Source organism: Xiphias gladius, chromosome 22, assembly GCF_016859285.1.
Source record: "Xiphias gladius isolate SHS-SW01 ecotype Sanya breed wild chromosome 22, ASM1685928v1, whole genome shotgun sequence".
In the NCBI taxonomy this organism is placed as follows: Eukaryota; Metazoa; Chordata; class Actinopteri; order Istiophoriformes; family Xiphiidae; genus Xiphias; species Xiphias gladius.
The window spans coordinates 13,652,472-13,666,375 of record NC_053421.1 but is presented as its reverse complement, the minus strand read 5'-3'; the positions used below and the strand labels follow the sequence as shown (position 1 = coordinate 13,666,375).

General features: G+C 39.4%; 1 protein-coding gene across 1 annotated transcript; it reads right to left on the bottom strand.

Moving 5' to 3' along the window:
• Positions 1 to 4,641: 4,641 nt before the first annotated feature.
• Positions 4,642 to 13,297, bottom strand: tcea3 (transcription elongation factor A (SII), 3). The gene is made up of 20 exons (XM_040117371.1): positions 12,989 to 13,297; positions 12,141 to 12,203; positions 11,849 to 11,954; positions 11,602 to 11,707; positions 9,564 to 10,079; positions 9,369 to 9,482; positions 8,968 to 9,072; positions 8,798 to 8,866; positions 8,579 to 8,689; positions 8,364 to 8,432; positions 8,020 to 8,079; positions 7,764 to 7,829; positions 7,552 to 7,623; positions 7,149 to 7,253; positions 6,842 to 7,002; positions 6,608 to 6,664; positions 6,292 to 6,446; positions 5,940 to 6,086; positions 5,112 to 5,183; positions 4,642 to 5,013 (listed from the first exon to the last, which is right to left on the bottom strand). Exons 1-20 carry the CDS (start codon positions 13,235 to 13,237, stop codon positions 5,005 to 5,007), a joined length of 2,412 nt encoding a protein of 803 aa, XP_039973305.1. The 5' UTR covers positions 13,238 to 13,297; the 3' UTR covers positions 4,642 to 5,004.
• Between the last annotated feature and the right edge of the window lie 607 nt (positions 13,298 to 13,904).

Sequence of the window (13,904 nt, the reverse complement as noted above, 5' to 3'; positions counted from 1 at the left end):
GGCATATTGCTCCATAGTCTGACAGCTATCAACATCAAATGCATTTCATCCCACCTCTCATGAGCAAAGCTAGTGAAACATGAAGCATTTGCTTATTTGAGAACAGAGGGCAGGAGACTGAGAATGAGGGGAATCGGCTCCAAAGGAGTCCAGACTTATAGATCATCCATTCCCTCTCTTCCTCAGTGCATTTTCTTTGCACTTTGAGAAGTATCAACCATGACGCTTTCATCCGCCCCAGCAGCAATAAAGGTGAACATTTAAGATTTTATGCCCGCTCACAAGGGTATTAAAGAAAAGCTCGAAATATGAGTCATCAAAATGATTTAAAGTGTCCTACTTCTAACACCACAATACAATTTTGATTGAGACTGTTGAAGTAAATCCCAAGACAAGAGCAGATTTTGTGTTAATTTTTAAAAGAGGGGATACAAGTGATGCAATGCCATTTTTTTAACATGGTATTGACCTCCCCTTTTAATATGCATATTCTTCACAAAACAGTAATGGAGTTTTTGAAAGTTTAATTATAGAGCATCGTGAGCTTTCAGATGCCAAGGGGACAGTCGCAGAGGTAGAAAGACTCCAGCAGGTTGCTGGAGTGAAGGGAGGGCACAAAGGGGGAAGACAGTTTTTGATGCTTTAGAGGCTGCAGATGTGTGTAATTGAAACATTTCATAGGGAGATAATGTTTCCTTGCATGACACCACTGCTTTTAAAATACATTACAGAGGCAGAAAAAAAGAAAAAAAAAAAATCACATTACCTAGATTACAGGGCACAAACTTGTTCTATTCACTCATGTCTACAAGCTGGAAGAAAAACTAAGTCATAATCTCTTTTATAAAGCATGCAGCAGACTATTCAGAATTCCACAGTAAACTTTGTTCTTCAACTACTGTTCTGCAGTGGTGGAGCGTAACTATATTTACTTAAGTAGAATTCTGAGGTACTTTCTGTGTTACTTTATACTTCTAGTCCACTACACTTCATTGGGAAATATTGTACCTTTCCCTACACTGCATTTACCTGACAGCTGTTCTACCAGTAACCGTATATAAAATAGTTAATACTAGCTCCAATGTTAGTGGTAAAAATTGTTTGCATATTAATACATCAGTTATAATAATCTGATGATTTAGTAGTATAACACTCAAAAGGGGCATTCTTTTGCATTATGAATACTTTTCTGTGGTACATTTAGTACATTTTTCTAATAATACTTATTTTTGGTTAAATAACATTTTCTAGAAGTACTTTTACTTGTAATAGTCAAAGTCTTCCTCCACTACTACCTTTTTGTATATCCACAATAGATTTAGGGACTTTACTGCTGTTATTATAAGTAATAAGTCCTTTTGTGCTTGTGTGTTTGCACACACAAGCACGAACATTGTTTAAGGATGACACAGGGGGAAACCTGCAATACACTGTGACTGGGACATTTCACATTTCCCAACACTTACAGAGCCGCTAGCATGGCTATAGACTCTTAGTATTGCTAAATTGTAAAACATTGGTTTGATTGATTTTACTTTAAATATGTAACAACTTATCTATTATACAGAAATGTGTGTAAAGTTCAGAAAATAGACAGACCTTTACTTTGTTCAAAGCACCTTAATAGTTGTAGGGTGCAGTGTGTGGTACATTTAATGGCCTGACTGTTGATATGATGTAGGGTACACTGCATGCTTACCAAGTCTCACTTATGTCCAATTATAGAGAGGCTGCATGCAGCAACAACAACAACGGGAGGCTGAGTGGTTACAGACTCATCCTAACACTGTAGAAAAACAATTCAGACAAAGAAGTCTTCCAAATGTCAACAAGGCAAAACATTGCCAAGAATACAATCAGTAAGAGCTGTGTAAGCCACATGATTACAATGGATATAAATATATTCATCGTATTATACAGCATTTAACCTCCCATTAACATATTACTGAAAAAAAAAAGTTCTGAGCGTTAATGTTGAAACATTTCAGCAATGTCTCTCTTCCTCTGACAGAGATGTGATTATGCCCAAATGTTCTGCTACTTATTGAAATAAATTCATCCTGACTGACAGTCACTTTATCTCCAGAGGGTCAGGTTGTTTTGGAAGCAGATGGAGTAATCTGATTGGACGGTGCCTGGACATGGCTGACATTGATGGACTGGCACAAATGTTCTCAAGAGAAAGACTAATATATACTGAGTTTACATCAGAGTGTCTCTTTGATCTACCTGACATGGCACAGACACACAACACATTAATAGATTTAAATTATGTTGCAGGATTACTGTTTAGTTATTTTACAGTAGGCATTCGTGTTATCGTGTCCACTGGCTGTGTACCTGCCATTTATGTCAAGCTCCATTGATGAATTTAAATTTGTATGGATCATCAGTACACATTCAAAATCACTGGAAAGTCTCATAGTGATTTCCAGTATACACTGCCATAATTTTTCATCTTAACATGTCAAAATATTGCAGACAGCTTTTTGAAGATGGCTTGAAAGACAGCAGTAATATTTAGCGAAACAAAACTGACAAATCGTCTGTATACATAGATTTTTAACAGTCTGAAGTGAATTTTAATGCAGATTTCACAGATATGCCGACTTTTACTTTTTTTTCTTTCTATAACTGATTGTAAGGTAAAGGTTGGGCTATTTGCAGTCTTTTAAATGTCAACTCTCATTGCAGTGACCCCATCAAGTTGATTGCCTCCGAGCTTCAAAGTCCAATACTGGCATACGAGTAAACACGTGTACTGTGTTGTGTATTATCACAGTTGGAAAAGCTGATAAGGCTAATAATAATGAAAGAAATTTTTTACTTGTATTAAAATACACCGAATTGCACCGACATTATGAATGGTTTAAAATTGCATGAAAAGATTATTCATTCGGAATATAGTTTGGACAGCATTGCTAATTCAACAGCTTTTATTTTGCATTTCAGATGACATTTTCCTGCCTAGTTTTAGATTTCAGGACGAAAGAGGCATGATGATTATAACAGCAATGCACCAGTGTAGAATAAATCAGTCTTGATGCTTTCTGAGCTCTGCCTGCACATCAACTGTGCGATGTTTAATGGTGGAAATGACGCAGGAGAAGTAAATGAATGTGGTTTCAACTAACAGGAAACCAGATGGTGGATAATCAACAGATGGCTGCAGGGAAGCTTTTCCCTTTTCTGTTATTGCTACTGAAATGAAGACCATATTTCTCACATTACCACTAAATTTTACATAAAAGTTAGGTACTTAAGTATTTGGACAGTGACACAATTGTCATAATTTTGCCTCTGTACACCACCACAATGGATTTAAAAAACAAACCCATCAAGATGTCATTGAAGTAAATGTAAATACAGAGGGTCTACCGCAAGTTGAGAACAACTGGTAACACTCAAGAACAAAAAGGCTAAAGACTAAAAGACTAAAACATCAGAAAACATCTAAAAAATCCTGCCAAGTTCTGGAACAACATTCTTTGGAAAAATATGAAACCAAGATGAAATTGTACCAGAATGATGGAAAGAGAAGAGTATGGAGAAGGAAAGGAACGGCTCATGATCCAAAGCACCACATCATCTATCAAACATGGTGGAGGCAGTGTTAACGCATGGGCATGTATGGCAGCCAATGGAACTGGGTCACTGGCGTTTAAAAGGGCTGTAATTCCTAAACAGTTAATGTGATATTTTTGTTAAACCTCTTTGAATATAGCTCAATGTCTACACTTCAGTCACATCTTGATGGCTTTGTTTTAAATCCATTGTGTTGGTATACAGAGGCAAAATTCACTATTCAAATACTTATATACCTAACTGTTTTAACTGTACGCTGCCGTTTTTTTTAGAAACTGTGGGTTGATTGAGTATAATTTGTACTTTGCTAAAGGCATGATAATATTTCATAGCAATATTAGTTGTGTTCAGTAAACAGGTCTGTAATTTTGATTGCTGTTGAAAGGCGTTAATATTGTCACAGAAGTCTTCAGCAACCCTTCCCTTTGGCTTTACCAGCCTATTGAACTGGCACTAACAAGTAAGTCTCTAATTTGTGGTCTGTAACCTGAGGAGAGAAAAAGTCAATTGTGGGAACTGATGCTGCCTGTGTCTTGAGGCATGATGAATTGTTGCCATCTACTGTATGTTTTCAGAGATGCAACAGACAAACTTTATGTCCATCTCCCATTACACCATTTTCACTAAAAATATCTTTCTTTGAATTAATATTTATCTGTGCAATGGATTAATAACCTTAATTTATTCATAATTATTAAAATATTTATCCAAGCCTCATTGGAATATTAGCACATTGTAAATATTATGCAAATTTCTAATATATGTTCAGTTTTTATTTCTTTTGTTGAGTTAGTTGAGTTTGTTGACTTATGAGTTAATTGAAATCATCAATAAATGCTGATAAAAATGTAAAGAACTGTAGTGAACTCAGTTATTGTGCCCATATAAAATTAACTATTAAAACAAAAAAATATGAATCTAAACAATACTTAAGAGCAAACAATTTTATATACTGTGTGCCGAAAGAAATTATACGATGACGCTGAAAATGTGTGAAGTGGCTCTGACTAAGGCTGATTGTATTGAACAACAGTTTAAAAAGCCATAACATTGATGAATTATGCAGTTTATTTGAATTTGATATATACAAAGTGAACAGCCGTAATATGACATGGTATATTAACTGGGTTATGATCGTCTTTCCGTAATGACAGCACAATGATCACTATTAATGTCTTCTGACTGGGCTGATTTAATGAGGCAGTCATCGAAATGACATTCATGCTCAGTCTTTAAATCAACATAAAGCAAACCCCGATTATTAGCACATGCTTATAAATCTCAAAAATTCAAGTAAAAATTGTAAGAATACTGTTTTAAATCACTAGCTGCAATAATTTATAAACTCCCTTCCCACCCATTATAGAAAATATGCAGTTCCATACGCTCACAAAAAAAAGTGGTTTCACCTGGAAGGCATCAGCAGAACTGAAATTTAGGAAAAAAAAGTATTAAAAGAGTGTTTAAAAGAATTATTCATAAAAGTACAAAGTATATGAGCTGTTGAGACCTAGGAAAGGACTTACCTTCCAGCGGTTACCACATTCATTACACAGGACAAATGTGGTCATCGGCTCATCAGCACTGCGTGTCTGCACCTAAAAATACACAAATAGGGGTTTTTGTAGACATAAGCAGTGCATTACAGTGCAAAGAAGCAATTTACTGAATATAGAGAAGACACGATTAAACCTGAAACACGATCATTTACTCCTAATTGCTTAATTAAGGAGTATTTACTCCATAATACAGATCTTTGATTAGGCTTCCATGTTTTTGACAGATGGTCCTTGAATGATCCCACAAAATTCAGAAAATAGCGATGATATAATCAAAGCAAACTTAATACCACAGCACACAAGTCTCTATCCACTGGCTTCTCATAAATGCACATACATTATATACAAAAGTTCACTTTTCTACGTGGGTCTGTAACATGGTGTGTAAGGGTAAAGGACTATTCACTATTATTCTGTATTTTGAACCAAATAGCTGTGAAAAACTCTTCTATTATAGCACCCTATAGGGAAATCCAGATTAAATAACATCCCATACACCTTCCCTTGCTAGTTTTCTTCTATCTTCTTGCATGCTGTCACTGACTCCTGCACACTACCGTTCTCACTAATTCTTAACAATAAAACACATTTAAATATACTTTTTCTTGAGCTAATGATTAATTTCGCTTTGTTGAAACTCCACAATCAACCCTGTAATGCAAGATTAAGAAAGGTGCGTGTGCAAAAAATAAAAAATCCCAGTAGCTTCTTAATGTATGTCCAGTGTCTATAGGTGTTAAGGTTTGTTTGCATGCACCATGCGCTGGTACATGCAATATGTGCCCGTCTGTTTACCTGGTTGTAGGTGCAGTTCTTCTTCTTGCACTTGCCGCACTGCAGCAGGTCGGTGGTGGTGCCACCGGTTTTGGCCATCTGGTGCTCCCTGATGGCCTCCTGGGTGAGAACGTTCCTCAGCTGTTTCAGCTCGTCGCTGGCCATTTCCTACATGAAGACAACGTGTCAAGGGAACAGGGGGAACAATGTGAAGTCAAGTGGCTATGAGTAGAATACAGGACTGTGGGAGAAATGCAGACAGCAAGTGTGACAGGCAGAGACATGACAAAAGTGTTACCAGGCACAAAAACAAATGTGAGCATCATGAAATTAATTCATTAATAAATAAAGATGAAGCTGTGGCGGTCTTTACCTCGGCAGACATGGTGGCAATGCGGCTTAACTCGATGCTCCGTGCCAGTACGTTTTTGCGAAGCCCAGGGTTCTTGGGGTCCTTCAAGTTGCTGATGCGGCTGCGGACTCTGTTCTTATATTTCATATCGGTGGCCTTTATCTCCTGGTAGATATGTGCAACAATGTAGTCAAGGGAGAATCAAATCCACTGTGGCGTTTATCTGATTACAGTAATAATGTCTAATGGGATCCTTTCCATTTGGATCATCACTGAATGAACTACAGATTAGTCAAACCAACCATAACAGCAAACAATTAACTAGACCGAAGGATATGATCTTCAATCTCTGCTGCCATGCTGTCACAGTTAGCTCCAAATTCTTTGTAGTCGTCTGTGAAAACCAGTAAAAAATAATTTTAAAATACTGTTAATCTGCAAACACCACCAATATACTTCTTCTGTAGTTTATGTTGTCCAACTCCTGTATGCAGTCTGTGTTTGTACGAGCTACTTCGTCAGCATATCAAGACATTAGCTACTGTTATGTATTACTGTCAGAGAGCCTCACCGTCTGTGCGCAGGGCAGCTGCCAGCATCTCAATGCACTTGTCCCTGATGGAGTCTCCAGTAGCCAAGTGAGGAGACAGTGGACCCCCAGCAGAACTGAAGCTGGGTGACACGGGGCTGGTCGGGGTGGTGGGAGTTTTAGGGGCATCGACCTTTCCCTTTCTGTAAAAAAAGGACACATTACAACAATCACAACATGTCCCCTCTTGTGCACCAAACACAGAAATGTAAGTTCTCTCTCTTACTTCAGCTATATTGATTGTAAAAATAATCACGAGGATGATCAGCATAAATCGTAATGAACCTACAATGACTTGAATATTGAACAAAAATTCGACATACACTGACAGCTGGCTTCCTCTGTGGAGGTCCAGGCTGAGAGGTCTCTGTGGAGTCCAGGCTGAGACTCTCTCCTATGAAACAAAGTCAAAGTCGTTATCTGTATTATCTATATGCTTCCCACTTATAGAAAGCTGTGAAACTTTTACCAAAAAACAATCAATCATTCTCACAAATCAGTAGTTCGGTGAAGTTTATCTTAAGTAATTTACCTTTCACTTGTTACCTTCTTTGCTGGTAGTGAGCTGCTTTTCTTTGAATCAGTAGATTCCCGTCTATGTAATGAGACTCTTTCAGTAAATCTGGTTTTGTTGACAATGTTTATCTCTATTTCATTGCCAAGTGTGAGTGAGATTGAAATTAGTAGAGTACCACCTGTCAGGTTTGGGGTCAGTTGAATGACGTTTCACAGGTTGGCCTGGCTTCGAGTCGCAGAAGTCCTTCCTGCAAAAATAGAAAAAAAAATGTGACACTGACAACTTTGTTCTAATCAAGTGTAGAAATACACGCTTTGGGATTATGTTTGACATGAAGCAGCATAAAATACAATATACAGGAGAACTTATTTTCCTGGTCCTGCACACCTGTGTTTTTCTTTTTTGACATCCAAACTGGGCTTTTTGGGAGATGGTGGTTCAGAGGAATCTTTCCTAACAAAGGGAAACATCTGTGTTTGATTTTGAAACAACTCCAGCAAAGAACAGTAGAAGTATAATAAGGCAAGCTCCTCGTGCACTGAAGAACTACAAAGATCTGTTTTGAGAAGCTGAACCACACAACCAGTGTGTGTGTGTCACACCCGCAGCTCAACAAACACTGCCACACTCATGGCGCGCCAACCTTTCTCTCTTGGCTTCATTGGAGTGTTTGTTAGACACTTTGCTGTCCGATGAGTCTTTCCTACAACAAGAAAACAGTCTTTGTACTCCCAGAAAAACTAACAGAAGCTATGTTCTTTTTACAGTCAATTGCTTTACAGCAGCTTGAACTATCCGGAGGCCTCCCAAATATATGTCCCAATACAAATGCAATGGCAGGATTATGAAAAATTACAATCTTTCCCGAATTACAAATCTGAAAAAGCTTAGTCTTTGAAATCCTGTCAGTGATGATCCTCCAGAGAAAAACAGAAAACTTATTTTTCAAGGATGAATGAGGCACAGAATAATTCCCAGATCCCGGACCTGTCTTTCTTCACGTGATCTGATGTCTTCTTCTGTGAAGGAGGTTTCGAGTCCAATGACTCCTTCCTGCTGTGGCAAATAACACAACGATTCAATGCAGAGAATCACTTTCCAAATTACAGGTTATTTTTCCAAAAATAATCCACCCAGACACATCAAGGCAGTGATTGCAGACATTCCAGACAGTCTGCAATACGAACTCATCTGAACCTGACCGCTCTCTCTCCTTTCTCCCGTCCAGTGAGGAACGCTTCGGAGGAGGCGGCGGGGGGTGAAGGTGAAGAGGGAGCGGAGGAAGAGGAGCGTTGGGGTCGGGAGGCTCTTTTCTAAATTAAGAGACAGATTTGAACTGAGCTGAACCACTTCACATTGAGAGTGAGTACTTGCAGAAAATCTCAGTGTGATGCAATGCAAGTGGGCATGCAGACCCTGACCTTGGTGGAGGAGGATGAAGGTGAAGAGGAAGAGGAGGTATCGGAGCATTTGGGTCCGGTGGAACTTTCCTGATGTGACAATCAACATTGGTTTGAGAAGCCCCCCTAAAATCTCACACGTCTCTGCACTCAAAAATGGAATCACAAACATGCAACAAGGCACGCCTGACCTCTCTTTCTTTACTTCCAGTGAAGGTCGCTGCTTAGCCGGAGGAGAGGCGGGTCGAGGAGCGTGAGGATGAGCATGTCGGGAGGAAGCGTCTTTACCATCCTTCCTGAACAAAGGTCACAACAGTACAGATCAGAGTGCTGCACCTCAAGAGTCCCCAAAATTATAGCATGCTGTTCGAGCTAAATATAAAATCCTTTCAATAGACACACACCTGACTGACTCAGCGAAGCATGCACCATGCACAGCTGGTATCCTGTTAGGCCCGTGAACCTAGTTGCAAAACTGCAGGAACAAATGTCAGTGCATGTGAGTAACTCGGAAACCGTTATGTCATGCAGCATCAGCAGGAGCATTTGAATCTTTAACGCTCTTCAGCTCAGGTGATGTACGAGTCCTAACCTGTCTTTTTTCACATCTAAAGAGGGGCGTTTGATCGGGAGAGAAGGCCGAGCAGGTCGAGGAGGAGAGGGAAACCGGTTGGGATACAGAATACTGCTGTCCAAGACCCCTCTCCTGAAATGAATAATTCGATCTGAAGCTCTGCTGGATGTTTCTGATGTGTAATAATCAGTGTTTAAACCACCTTGTTCTCACCTTTCAAATATTGGCTTGTGAACATCAGCAGGTTTCTGTCTCTGGGGTTCGCTCGACAGTCTCTCTCGTTGGGGTGTGTTTATCTGCCTCTCATGTCTGCTTTCTTCTCTGTGCTTGTCCCTCTTTGTGTCCTCTGCACAGCTATGCTTCTTGGGCTCCTCAGGGTGTTTATCCTGTTTGAGTTCTTCCACGTGTCTCCTCTTTTTTGGTTCTTCTAAGGGTCTTTCTGTCCTTGGTTCTGGCTTGTGTCTTTCACTCTGCAGGTCTTGTCCATGCTTCTGTTTCTTGTTATCTATCTCCATTTGGGTGCCCTCCACGGCTTTTTGTTGTTTGCCTTCTTCTAAATGCTTTTCTTTCCTGATTTCTGGCTCCGCCAGGTGCTTTTCATCCTTGAGGTCATTGCCGTGTCTGTTTTTGTTTTTGTGCTCATTGTTATGTTTCTCTTTTCCGTTTTTATCGAAGTATTTTTTTTCAGGATCTGAGTCATGTTTTGGTTTGACATCCAATATCCTGTGACTAACAGAAACAAAGGAAGTATCGTTTTTACCTCCGTTCAAGAGCCAACAAACATTTACCAGTTTCACTTGGATTCAGGGTTGTCGTCGTAATGCAACTTAGGCCATATTCGGACAGAATTAAATAATAAAAAGGAGGTTGGGTAATCACATATCTTCACTGCAGTCATTTCAGATGGCTCACTAGCAAATTCCACCACCTGTTTTCATAATAGACAATGTGATGCGGTAAAACCATGTGATCTTCATCATGGACGGGCTTGGTATTATTTTTAACATTAGTATAATTTACCAGTAATTATTTAGCTGTAATTGAATTATTAACATAGGCTGCTGCAAACTGCATATATGTCTCTTTCTGAGTGTTACAGGGAGAAATTAACTGGTATCTGCACCAGTGTTAAATATATGAAGCTCATTACACATCACATTAGTTTGGCTATGCAATGGTAAACCAGTAAAGACACAGTCACCTGTAAGATGACATTACAGCAGTCCATTTGCTAAGCTTGCACGGTCTTGGCCTCATAAACTTTATCTTTATCGAAACAGTAGATATAACTATATGCAAAAAAAACAACAAAAAACACAGAAATACTTTTTAAAACGCAAAGTGTCTCTTCAGACGACAACGAGTTCACTGAAGAACAGCACATAATTAGAGCTGTAGTTATCACCGGCGTAGGGGGACGTTCGTGCTCCAGACGAGATTAAAATCTTGGACTGGATTCAGATGCATACATCATCATGTGCGCCGAGACTTTAAGGTAAATTTCAGATGTCCAAACCTGATCACAGTAATAGCGAAGAAAGTACATGCACACTACAGAACCATTAGTTTTAATTCACTTTGCTGTCATAGCTGATTTATAAATTTGATGAGCTATTGCTAGAAGATCTGATGTAAAATGAGGTTTTTTTTAAAAAATCACTTTTCTTTTGATTGGTTTTGTCTTCTAATAATAAAGCACTGTCCTTGGTGCTGAATGTGTTCTTTGTTTATACTGTATTTGCTGAGTCCCAGGTTATTTTTGTGGGGGTAATATATTTTCCCTTGTAGATCATCACTGCAAGTACAGTAAGAATGACATCAGTCCATCTACAACTGTCAGCGGGTAGAAAAACTGTACCTCTGCAAAATGATGAGTCAATGTTCATAAATGACAAAGAGATGAAAACACAGTGATTTAAAAGCTCCCATGAGAAACAAACAAAGACCTGTCTTTACATCATTTTACATCATCCTTAGGTTATTACTACCTTACTGCTGGTTGTTCTGACATTTTCTTTCATCTTTTAATTTCTTGAGCGCCTTTGCACAAAGCTGCTGTTGCATGTGGGGTTGAGCTATTTTTCAAGCTGTATACGTGTAATGTTTGGTTGAATCTAAAGCAGTTTAGTCACTGTGGGGCGTTGCAGGTATTCTGTTAATGACCAGAGCTTTGTTTCATCATGTCCCTCCGTCTGCGTTAAATTGAATGTTACCTGTGCGGTTTCTGTGCAGCGTCCGTGAAAGTACTGACCTACTCTGTGTCTTGGAGGGCGAGCTGTTTGGAGACGCTGCGGTTTTGCTGGGGTCCAGTCCGTTCTTCATCTCCGCCGGTTTCTCCGAGTGAGAATGGCCAGAGTCTGTTTGAATGTACGTGAAGTGGAATCATATCAGCAAATTATTCAGTCCACTGACATATTTTTTGCACAAATGACTATTTAACTGCTCAATAAATCATGTATCTATGTAAATCATCTATCATGCCACAAAGTCAAGTGTACCCAGAAGTCTTTTCCAGTCTTTAATGAGGACCTTTGCCAAAGCAATGACTTCCTCATCTGTGCAGTGCTTCCTGATCCCGTTCACAGACATGCCAATCCTCGTTTCCTGAAACAAACATACACGTATAAATGTACAGTGTGAACATTAATTATCATGCAGTTTATTTCATTTGTCCCGTCAGTTATTCTTGCATTGCTTCTAATTAGCTAACTGGCCGAAAAGTGATGGTAAAACAGTACACTTATCTAATATACAGCTCTAAATAATTCAAAACTATATACTGGAGCCTACCTGGAGAAGTTTAAGTGTCATATTGAAACCTTTCAGTTCTTTAAGCAGGTCCATGGCGCCCTCCTGCACATGTAAAATAATCACAACCAACATCATTTAGACTTTCAACCTTTAAAATCTCGAATGTGTTCCTTTAGAAATATCTTCTAACTGAAAAAATACAGATTTGACGCCATGCATATGTCAACATCAAAAAAAAAAAAAAAAAAAAGAAACCAGAAAATGATAAGTAAGCAGTAAGTTTCACTTCTGTATTTTAACGTTTTCATCAATATTTAAGACAAATAGATACTCAAGGCATAAATTCAAAGATCCTATCGCAGCAGGCATTAAATTTAAGCATTTCTGTTTACTACTGTTACTGTTTATTCCTGCTAGAAGTCAGTGTTTATTGCCTACATCGCTTACAGCCCCCTAGCTGTGCAAGAGCGCATTGAAACAACGTCCTGTTTGCAGATTCAGTCGCACAACACACACACACACACACACACACACACGACCTTGCCCAAAGGCCGCGATGTTTACTTTCTGATGCATACTTTAGTTTCTGTTTAACATGTCAACCAGCAAAAGATTTGCACAACTCGACCCATAGGGCGCTGCACACTCGGGAGACCGAAACTTCCTGCAGGCGAAATGTGTGCGGATCCGCGCCAAACACCTGTTGATCGTGTGTTCCAGTACAGTCAGGCTCATGTTACAATTGTGCAGACTTTCCCAGTACACGGACTCAGACACATACTCTCCGTTAAACCATTTCATTTTCAGAGGAGACACGCACGGGCCTTCTGCACAGCACGAGGTGGCACGACAACGCGCCACCTGTGGGTGTCAAAATATAGTCTCACCGTGTTATTTCTAGACACCATCTTGTCCAGTTTCTTTGCAATCCGGATGAGATCTTCCTCTCGCGTCATCGCTGCATTTAATCGACTTGAAACGAAGCAAAAATCGTCGACTGGATACTTATTAAAAACCGTGAAAGGAGATAACGAAAAAGTTTGGATCCGCCGCAGGTCGGACTTTACGCGCGGCGCACTCCATTCAGCCCAGAGGCGTGTCCTGCTCCAGGATCCCAGCTGACCAGCGCGACACATGACAACAACTAAATATAGACATCTAGTAGACACATGGGACAACACAAATATCTAAACCTCAAGGTGATCCAGATAAAATATTGGAACGGTTTGTTGGACACGAGATATATGCTTCCTCATTTCCTCCATTCAAGCAAGAAATCTGTGACTTCAACTCTAGTTTTTTCTTTCTATCTTTAATCTGACTGGCTCCATATTCTGTCTTATATTTCTCTTATATATCACCATCTGAGTATTTCTGTGAGTGTGTGTGTGTGTGTGTGTGTGTGTGTGTGTGTGTGTGTGTGTGTGTGTGTGAGATGTTGGTTCTCACTTCGAACGGGGTCGCTGTCTAATGATTAATCTTTCCTAACTGAAGGCAGTGTGCACTCCACTTGCCCTGCACTCCAGGACCAGCTGCTGCTGTGCCAAAGAGGAGCCTACCACCGAATCTCGGTTTACTACATGTTTATCGCCTCACCCACAATTTCAGCAAGCTGTCACAGAGATTGTGTTTTTACAGCTATTTGGGGGATTTGAGTTTGGAGTTTTTGCGGACTAGATTTTCACTTTCGCTTACGAAATAAAGTTAATGTGTTTTTTTTGTTTTGTTTGTTTGTTTGTTTTTTAATCTCTTCCTGAATTCATTCATACGTGTTTGCCACCAGAGGGTGCTGTGATTTAAGTC

Bases quoted from the DNA above. Each gene is read 5' to 3' on its own strand.
- tcea3 (XM_040117371.1), bottom strand. From the start codon at position 13,237: ATGTGTCGCGCTGGTCAGCTGGGATCCTGGAGCAGGACACGCCTCTGG. The intron at 11,955-12,140 runs GTAGGCTCCAGT...TGTTTGTTTCAG, and splicing joins TGACACTTAAACTTCTCCAG to GAAACGAGGATTGGCATGTC. The intron at 10,080-11,601 runs GTCAGTACTTTC...TGTTTCTGTTAG, and splicing joins CCCTCCAAGACACAGAGTAG to TCACAGGATATTGGATGTCA.